At 49.8% G+C, this 10,289-nt stretch overlaps 1 protein-coding gene across 1 annotated transcript in view; it reads left to right on the top strand.

Annotated features, from left to right (window-relative positions):
- The window catches only part of ITIH6 (inter-alpha-trypsin inhibitor heavy chain family member 6), a 29,435-nt gene extending 19,820 nt beyond the window's left edge, over positions 1–9,615 (top strand). The window contains exons 9-15 of the mRNA XM_053371460.1: positions 563–2,383; positions 2,998–3,024; positions 4,557–4,586; positions 5,082–5,132; positions 5,228–5,341; positions 6,314–6,694; positions 7,765–9,615. Of these exons, the coding sequence (XP_053227435.1) occupies positions 563–2,383; positions 2,998–3,024; positions 4,557–4,586; positions 5,082–5,132; positions 5,228–5,341; positions 6,314–6,694; positions 7,765–8,000 (2,660 nt within the window). The 3' untranslated portion in view covers positions 8,001–9,615. The remainder of the gene's footprint in view (positions 1–562; positions 2,384–2,997; positions 3,025–4,556; positions 4,587–5,081; positions 5,133–5,227; positions 5,342–6,313; positions 6,695–7,764) is intronic.
- Positions 9,616–10,289: the final 674 nt, after the last annotated feature.

The following is a 10,289-nucleotide window of genomic DNA, read 5'->3' on the forward strand; positions in this document are numbered from 1 at the left end:
ACACCAATAAAATCACAGTAAAAACAAAACAAAACATGATAGGGGGAAAAGAAAAAACCAGTTTAAAATACAGGTTAAAATGCAATTTAAAAATGCACCCTCATTTTAAAAGTAACTGATAAATCAAGACCATAAGGGGAAGGAAACATAAGGGTCAGGCTGAGTCCAAATCAAAGGCCAGGTGGAACAGCTTTGTCTTGCAGGCCCTGCAGAAAGATGTCAAGTCCCGCAGGGCCCTAGTCTCTTGTGACAAAGTGTTCCACCAAGTTGGGGCCAGTACTGAAAAGGCCCTGGCCCTACTTGAGACCAATCCAACCACCTTGCGACTTGAGACCTCCAAAATGTTGTCATTTGTGGACCTTAAGGTCCTCCATGGGGCATACCAGGAGAGGCGGTTCCGTACATACGTGGGTCCTAGAACCCAACTTCTCCCCTTTGGGTGTGACTCAGGAGCCCAGATTCATAGCCATCTCTGGGTCTACCCCTTCCTTTAGACACCACTGTTCCTCCCCGAAAACCTAGCAGTCCTGTCTTCTGATTTCCCGGGCCTTCTGCTCCCTAGGGACTGATATCAACGCAGCTCTGCTTGCTGCCGCCTCTGTCTTCAACCGGAGCTCTCCAGCGGCAGGGAAAGTTGTGAAGGAACAGAGAATCCCCCTGATCATCTTCCTGACAGATGGCGAGCCCACCTCAGGCGTGACGGCCGGCAGCCGCATTCTCTCCAATGCTCAGCAGGCTCTGAAAGGCACCACCTCGCTTTTCGGCCTGGCTTTCGGTGATGATGCGGACTACGGGCTGATGAGGCGCCTGTCGCTGGAGAACCGCGGCGTTGCTCGCCGCATCTATGAGGATGCCGATGCCACTTTGCAGCTGAAGGGTTTCTACGACGAGATCGCCAGCCCTTTGCTGTACGATGTGGAGCTGGCCTACCTGGACGGGGTGGCACAAGACCTCACCCAGAACCTGTTCCCCAACTATTTCCTGGGCTCCGAGCTGGTTGTGGCTGGGCGGGTGAAGCCAGGGGCACCAGAGCTGCGGGTTCGCACCACGGGGCACGGCCAGGAGGGCCCCCTGAGCCTTGAAAACGACATCTCTGCCAACGCCACGGAAGCTGCTCCCTTTGGCTGCTTTGGGGATGCCAACAAGATCGGTCGCTTTGTGCAGAGGCTTTGGGCCTACTTCACCATTCAGGACCTGCTGCAGGCCCGGTTCCGAGCCAATGACACAGCCGCCCGCCGCCTGCTGACTGAAAAGGCCACCAACCTGTCACTCAAGTACAACTTTGTCACCCCCGTCACTTCCCTGATTGTGGTGCGGCCAGATGAGGACAGAGAGAAGGGCCGGTTAGCGAAAGCTGCTACCAGCCCTCCTGGGGTGACCAGAGCGCTCAAGGCCACCCCCACAACATTGGGGGTTTCCGCTGCATTGGGGCTCTCTAAAGTGGCAAAAGCCACACCTGCCCTTGGAGTGACCAGTGTCCCCATCGTTGCAAAATCCACAAAGGCCTCAGCAAGGCCAGGATCTGCTCCCACTCCCCTGGTCCCAGTGGCAGCAGCTAGAGTCACGAAAGCAGGCCGAGCCACGTCCCCACCGCTTGCTGCCATGACTGCCGTCACTCCCGCCACTGCCTTCATTTCCCCATTGCCTCCTGCTCCCGGTCACACCAAAACGGCCAGAGCTGCCACACCAGTTCCAGGAGTGACTGCCATGTCTCTGACTCCTGCTGTCATCCATGGGTCTGCTAAACCACCCAGAGCCACAGCCTCCCCGAGGGCAACCAGGCCGCCCATCAAAGCCCCCAAGCCCAGCTCCACCAGAGCTGGGAGACTGAAGGTCACGCTTCAGCCACACTCTGTTTTGGAGACTAGAGGAACAGCTGTTTCCAAGGTCCTGTCAGCGACCGCCAGCACAGGGCACAGCAGGCCTCCCACAACAGGGCACCCGCCTGGCAGTGCCAAGGTCCTAGGGGGTCAGTCCAGTCCCTGGGAGCACCTAGAGATGACACCAAACCCTGTCACTCAGCACCAAATTCCTACCAGCTGGCAGGCAAGTACTGCCAAGGCAGAGGCAGGGAACGTTCCCTGGAGTAAGACGACAACTCCCAAAGGTGGGGCAGCCACAGAGATGCACACTGACAAGGCCCCATGGAACAGCACCATGCCTTGGGGCACAATATCTGGAGCTACGCCCCTAGTGACTCTGGGAGTAGAGTTGGAGAGTAAAAGCAGGGTTCCTGGTAGCACCACACCTGCGCCAGACATCAGCCTCCACCTGCTGCCCGGGGAGTCTGAGCTACGCTCAGCCACTGACCAGGACACAGAATATGTGGAGTCATTGAACCCGCCGGCTGTGTATAGTTTTGTGACACCCCGGGGACACGCAGGTAGGTGCAAGGAAATAGGAGTTGCTTTGCATGTTTCAGCCTTCCTCTGACATCTGCAACCTAGTCTACACCTGACCAACACTTGCCTCACTTCCAGGGTCCTTAATCCAATTGTCATGCTGCTGGTCTCCCAAGCACTGGGTGGGCTACGGGCCTTGCTTGAGGAGGAACTTGGCTTGGTTCAACACTCATAGGTCTTAACAACTCTTTGGCTCTACCAGCATTTGGTGTCACCTGTCCAAAGAACCAGCTGCGTGGTCTCTTTCTTCCTTGCTCTGTCTCCCCACCTTAACCTGTGCTCTCACCTTACCATCTTTCTCCTCATTTAGCACCCATTGCTTCCCCCTCCCCATTCCTCCCTTCTAGCCTGTGCATCCTTCCCAGCAGCCTGGCTTTCCCCCATCTCTTGCTGCTCTCTACATTCTTTGGGATGTTGTTGGACTCTTAGCTCCCATCAGGCCCTGGTCAAGATGTCCAATGGCTGGGAATGATGGAAGTGGAAATGCAGCCCTGTCTAGAGGGAGTCACGTTCGCTGCCCGTGCTCTATGCCCTCTTCTTCCCATTCTGCTCCCAAATGGTTCAGGCTCTCAACTTTTGTTTGTCTTCTCCTCAGGAACTCTGGATTACGAAGACTATTCAGGTAATTCTGCCATCATAGTCACTCACTCTGAACTTTGCGGGGCTGGTAAGGTCATCATATTTCCTTTTTCAAAAGGTTTTATCAGATTTCAGTCCTCCTGCCTCTCTGATGGTTAAGAGATGGTTTTCAGCTGGGAATCAGAGCTGGCATGAACACAGGGCCTTGCCAGTTCTTTCTTTTTACAGAAATCCCACATGGATATTAATATGCAACAGCCTCCCCCAACCTGGTGCCCTACAGTAGTTTAGGACTGCAACTCTCTTTGCGCCTACCCAGCATGGCCAGAGGTCAGGGATGATGGGAGCTGCAATTCAAAACATCTGAAGGGCATCAGGTAAAGGAAAGCTTGCATATGGAAGAGTGGCACTTGGCCTTGATACGATACAATACGATATCTTTATTGTCATTGTCCCATACAGAACAATGAAATTGAAAAATCTACATAAGACATTCAAAATCCCCTAAAATCTCTGAAACCCCATTTTAAAATACAATATACTATAGAGACTCCTTATACTGTGTTTAGAACCAGAATTGCATTTGGGTAGAAACTGTTTCTCAGGCGGCTAGTCCTGGTCTTTATAACCCTGTACCTTCTTCCAGAAGGCAGAAGCTGAAAGAGATCATTTCTGGGGTGCGTACTATCCTGTTCTCTGCAGCTTTCTTATGGCACCTGACAGCATAGATTTGATCTAAGGTGGGAAGAGTGCACCCAATTATTCTCTCTTTACAACCCTCAGAATGTACCCTAACATGGTAACAGTACTTGCCAGAAACTCAGGCTTGGCATACAATTCTGTGATTACTAGAACAGCCTGAAATGGGGACATTTTAAAACCTCTCCTTAGAAATGGGTGGCAAGAAGTATACTCCCTCCCCACCGGTCATACCACCTCCAGGCTAACCAGAAAGCTGAAATTTAATATACACGAAGCCCCCATGTCATACCTACTACCCAAAGTCTGAAAATGGGCCACTTCTTTGTATCCAACACACAAAACACAACACAATAATTTTCTCTCATAAGGGGGTACCAGCCATTGCAGCACCAAGCAAGCCAAGCCCAATATCTCACAAAAGTGTGTGTGTGTAAATCCTGTTCAGGCATGGATTTGTGGGGAGGGGCCAGAAATCATTGGTCTATGCCTGCAGAATGCAAGCTCCATTTGCTAGCATTTGTATAAAACTTGAAGGCTGCTCAAGATAAATTCAAACTGATAGTATTTGGGAAGTCATTGTGGCCTTCCAAGCAGGTAGTGCTTGGAGTCAGGCCCATTGTAGTCACCTGCTCCTGGCTGAAAAGCAACAGCACTGTTCTCTTTCTATCCCACAGCAAGCAGCACAGATGTTTCAGTGACTCTCTTGGGTTCTGCAGGAACAGATAACTCTATTAGCAATGACAACTGAAGGGATTCAGAGAAATGCTGGGCTGGGCTCAGCCCCTTGGGAAAGGGGGTTGAGGGCGGTGGTACCAGGGGAGGTTTGCTTTCAAGGTTTGCCCGACTCCTCTGAAAATAAACTTTCCTTTGCAGACTTCTTAGAAGAACCGGACGGTGATTCAGGTACATCCCTGCAGGATGGGTGCATAAGGGCAGCAGGGCTGATAACTTGTGGGTCCAGCGAGGTCTTCTGTTGGACAGAAATGGAATCTGAAAAGCCACTCAAGTCTGGGTTCAGCCAGGCTTTGCCCACAGCCTGTAGCTGCCTTTGTTTTGTCCTGGCTCAACCACCACCTACCAAGATTTCATTCTGATCCACCCTTCCTCACCTGCCATCTTTTGCCCTCTTGGCCCAAGGTGGGGGGGGGGAGGTGAGCATTTTCAAAATAAACAGCTCAATCCTGGCTGGCTGATCCTATTCAACGTCTGCGCTGCAGCAGCCTATGGATGGGCCAAGACAGCTGATCCAAATCCATTTGGGTTAGCTACTAGGCAAAGAGGCAGAGCCTACCTTGGCCCCAAAATCAGATGTGTGGTGGTAGTGGCTGCCCAGATATGCTGAGAGTGATGCTTAATGATCAGTGCGTCTAATGCTGCTCCTTCCATCTCTCTTTCCAGGCTCCTTGGTAGGTTCATCTGACCCTGGCTTCTTCACCTTCGCCTCCTGGGGTAAGGCCATCTTATTCCCAGCCATGCAGTTTACACCCATGCCTCCCTCATTTTTACATTTAGCATCTTACACCCTTGTTTGTTTCCCCTTGCAGTGGATGGAGACCCTCACTTTGTAGTAAGGTTGCCACATTCACTGGGGAACCTGTGCTTTACTCTGGATGGATGCTCAGGTGATGTCCTGCGCTTGGTGAGCGACCCTGCAACAGGTAAGGGCTGCAGTGCCTTCCTTTCAACGTGGGTTGGGCTTGTTCAGAACCAACCCAGAGGGTTCCAAGAACAGAAGGATAGGTATAGCCAACCTCTTGTTTTCAATAATTTTGGCATTTCAAGCCAGGTATGTGTGCCTGCAAGCATATGCATATCCATCCAACCCGTCTCCATCCAACCTGGACAACTTTTAAAGAATCTGACAGTGCCTCTGAGGATGTGCAAATAATTTATCAAGAGAATCAACTTCTGTTAAAAATGGATCTAGGACTGCAAAGTGCTTTTCACCTCTGATGGGACGCAAGTACAAACAAAAAATGGCAGAGCACACACACACAAAATCTACATATTATAAAAAGGAAAATCTAATTAAAACACTAGATACACAATCTACCACCTTATTTTGTACTCTCAAATTCTAGTAACTGGGCAGGAAGAGAGAATGTTAGCTAGTTGACAAATCCTGAGAGTAAGGAGATATGTTCCTGTTTAGATGCAGTGAAAGCAGTTATACCAACAGGCATGGCTTACCCCAAATAATTCCGGGAACTGTAGTTGTTAACAGTGCTGAGACCTTTCACACTTACAGTCCCCAGCCCCCTTAACAAGCTACAGTTCCTAAGATTATTATGGGGACACTAGGACTGTTAAGAGCATGATAAGAGTGCTTTTGGTGTGGCATGGCTGTGACCAGAAATACGCTTTGGTTTAGTGGGTTGGCTTAGACTTGCAGGCATGGGAACCCTGTGCCCCTCCAGTTGTTGGACTCCAGCTCCTACTGGCACCAGCCAGTCTTACCAGTAGCCAGGGATGGTGGAACCTGCACTGGGGGCCCACAGCTTCCCCACCTCTGGATTAGAGCAGTTGCAGACCAGAACACCTGGGTTCTGTGCCTTCTCCCTCCAGGTGGGAAGTGGGGAAATGGAAAGACTGTTCTTTCATTACAGAGTGCTGCCTTCCTTTGCCCCCAGGGTTGTCTGTCAACGGGCACCTAATGGGGGCCCCTTTCAGGCCAGGCCACGAGGAGCGTCCCCGCACCTACTTTGATGCCATAACCATAGCAGTGGAACACCCTCGAGTTGGCTATGTGGTCAACGTAACACGGAAGGGCGTCACGCTCCATGGTGAAGGTGAGCTGGTGTTGCCCTTTGCCCAGCGGGCTGTAATCCACAAGCCCCAGCTGGCAATTTCTGTGTGGCCTGAAGCCAACGTCACCGTATGGATTGGTCACGAAGTGGAGTTCCTGGTTCTTCTGCATCGCTACAGTCACCCCACGGCCCTGCAGCGGGATCATCTCGGCTTCTATGTGGTGAACAGCAAGGGGCTGTCAGCTTCAGCAAGTGGCTTGCTAGGTGAGAAACTCCTCTTACAAATACAGCTTTTAGGCTGCTAACTAACACCATCCCTCTTGCACAAGCAGTTTGATGCAGGTTGCATCTGTGGCAGGGGCCAGAGAGTGCTAGGGTCGCATTGCCCTAGTCCAGACTGCAATGCAATTATTTAGGAGTGCCCTTACTCTGCCTGCCTATTTGTAAAAACAGCTGAGTGGCAATTGGCAATTTTCATAGGAAAAAACAGCAGGGGGGGCTAATGCCCCCTTCCTCTGTGCTCTGGTCCCACTCTGGGCCTCTCCCATACACAACCTGCCACAGTTGCTGCAAGTTGTAAAAAGGAGAGAGAAGGAAGATCTCAATCATAGGATTCAAAGATGCTTTTACAGTCGGATATAACTTGATCCTGAGTAACTAGAATGCAAGCTCTTTAAATATAGTACCTTTTTGCAATTTTAACTTCAGTATACCCAAAGCAAACTCTCTAACCTTGCTGGGAGTTTTATCCATCTTTTGAAATCTCCTCTCCCTCCTTTCCAATATGATCCCCCAGGGATCAGAGTAGCACCTGATGGGGAACCTGGTGCCCTCCAGCCACCGCTGGATCCTGGATTCCACCTTCCAGCTTCCCTGACCATTGGTCATACTGGCTGAGGCTGATAGGAGCTGGAGTCTGGAGGGCACCAGGCTCCCCCACCCCAAATGTTTTGCCCACTCCACCTTCACTTAGACCAGCAGCCCCTGTCACTTCAGTGTCTACCCTTCAGAAAACCCCAGATTTTTAGGACAGAAGGTATTCCTAAGCAGCAAGTAAAGCTGCAGATGTGTGGGGAACTTTTGTCCCTCCAGCTGTTGCTGAACTTCATCTCCCATCATGGTCGACCATACTGGGGCTGCTGGGAGGTATAGTTCAGCGACAGGAGCTGGAGGGCCAAAGGTTCCCCCCACCTGCTGTAGAAAACGAGATCTGTGCTAGACATGAGCGTGGTAAGGCTAGTTTGACTGGATGCCTCATCAGTCTAATTCCCCACCTGCCTTTTCCTGACCACACACATCATGTGCTCCTGTTTCGCCAATTTGCTCTTCCACAGGCCAGTTTCAGAGGGACACCATCAAGCTCTCCCCAGCCCCCACCGAAGGGGAGCGAGCAGCATGGATGTGGAGGGGCTCTAACAAAGCCCTAGTCACCGAGGTCACCAAAATACTGAAGGATTCATCCTGGAGGGCGCATGAAGCACCATGCTGGCTGCTGAAACGCAAGGATGTGGAGGGGCTGTTGGGGGCTCCCTACAGCTCCTACGTAACCTCCAACCTGCTGGAATTGTGAGCCAGCCATCTTTCACTCAACTGGGGTAGCAAGCGACAAAAGTCCAGGACTTTCCCAATTCCCAACCTCGCCCCCCCCCCCAATCCTTACGTGACAGGGATGGTGTGGAACAGGAAGGAAAGCCTGTTGTCTCCCTCCCAGGACCTTTGCAGTAGATTCTGGGGGATGGAGGCAGGATAGTTTTTTCGTTGTTTTTTTTTAATGTCTCTCACAGTGCAGACATGTTTAAAATTATGCCCTCATTACACTGTTTTATTAACGTCATATAGAAAAGGACAGTGGATTTTTCACAAAGGTGTCTCCTCATCAGTTTGTGCAGGAAATCTTGAATGGGTAACTCATTCCACAGGAAAGGCTGTGCAAATTTTCAACATCATCATCCTTGATGCTAGGAGGATATTCACTTTTTCTCTTCCCTCCTCCGGCAATCTTTCCAGCAGATATTTGGCCCTCCAAAACCCTGAACTGTTAAAAACAGCAACACAGTCAAAGGTAGATTTAGCGGCAGACTGAAGCCTGCCCTACTTGGCCTATGAAGAATAAGGGCTGCCTGTCCCTTTTGCAATAGTTGCCTATTCCAGCAAATGCACTGTGGCCTCTGCTCTTTTCAACACTAGCACACTGTTGGAATAGATCTGCAGGAGAGCCACTTACCAGTGGTGGGTTCAGAAACCTTGATGGTTTCATTGGTGCAAAGTGGAGACAAACCAGCTAGCAGATATGCAGAATTCTGCTTTGTGCTTAATGCAGTTATTTAAAAATCCTGCAAAGAACCATCCCTTTTCTTTGGAGCATTTTGGCCAGAAGTGTGACACCATTAAGTCTTGAGAACTGATCTGTGAAAAGGAGAGTTCAGTTCCAGGATGAAGATGAGGAGTCAAATCTGGGAACAACCCAGCCAAGATGCAATCCATTCAGAGCCGCAGAACAGCCGAGGAGAGCAACCCATTCAGGACACCCTCCTCTGCTGATGGAGAATGGGTATCAGGTTGTTCAATAGTTAACAGGAAAGGAGGTGCTGCTTACTGTTTTAGGGTGGCCCTTCTCACCCCTGTACCTTGGAAGCTACAAGTCAGGGAGCCCACTAGGCTTTGCCAATTTATTCTGCATTTTATTCCCTTAAATGGCATGTCAATCCCTCTGCTAGCTATGATGAGCCCCACTTCTGTACCAACTTTCCCTCTGCACTAAAGGGCCAAACCAGAAGCAAACAAGGCTGCGGTGGGGCCAGTAGAGCAGCAGAACCAAGAAAATGGATGTGAGGGATTTAAAGTGCATCATCCTGGTCCCTGCACAGGAATGGCTAGAAGGCCTCTTCCATTCTCGGCCCCATAAAGTTTCTGATTAGACCCCACCAATGTGATAGCACAGACAACAGCAAACAGGCAACCCCCCCTCCCAATCTCTCTAGGAGCCCAATGTCTCCCAGTGATGCTGTTACATTACATACATTCATTTTTATTTATTGGCTTTATGTTCAGTAAGGCTGCCCCTGAATATTGCAGCCAAGAGCCTCTTTCCCAGAAGTTTGAGACCAGCTCTGGCAAGACAACATTCTCTTTTCATGTGTTAAATTGTATTTTACAATTCATACAATAAAACGTAAATGACTGTTGAGGGATAGTTGAATGGTACCCCGAGTCTGGACTACTGCCTGGCAGGAAGTAAGACTGCACCTGTAGCAAGCCACTTGCAAAGGTCTATGTTACTCACTGCATACCCCTCAAAAATACAACATCGAATGCAAAAGGATCAGCCTGCTGCTTCTACGCAAAAGGGACAAGAGGCAAACCAGTATAGTGTGCACCCGATACAGATGATGTTATTCACCACCTGCACTGTTATAATCTACTTAAGCAGAAAAAGGATTTTAGCTGCTGCTTTCATGAATTTCAAATATGGCTGAACTGAATATATGGCTGGTTTGATTTCAGGTGGAAGCTAGTGATATTGGTGGGACAGAAAACACCTAGATTGTGAGGGAATTCAGCTGCTAAAAATATTGTTTAATGGGATGGTTTTGCATGCTGCTACTTCCTTCTTGAATTAGTTATAAGGGTGAACCCATCACATACTGAACAGGACAGCATCACTAGACTAGGCCTGATGTCATAGTGTCACCGGCCACAATCTGATCAGGCTGCTTGATAATGCAACTCGGGGCACTTGAAAAATGTCTTTCTTCTTCTTCCAAGATATGTAAAAAAAGAACTGCTGAAAAGGGAGATATTTTGAAGACACTGTTGAAAATGTTCACAAAAGAAATGGGGAGCAATTTCACATTAGCCC

Source organism: Podarcis raffonei, chromosome 17 (assembly GCF_027172205.1).
Source record: "Podarcis raffonei isolate rPodRaf1 chromosome 17, rPodRaf1.pri, whole genome shotgun sequence".
Classification (NCBI taxonomy): domain Eukaryota; kingdom Metazoa; phylum Chordata; class Lepidosauria; order Squamata; family Lacertidae; genus Podarcis; species Podarcis raffonei.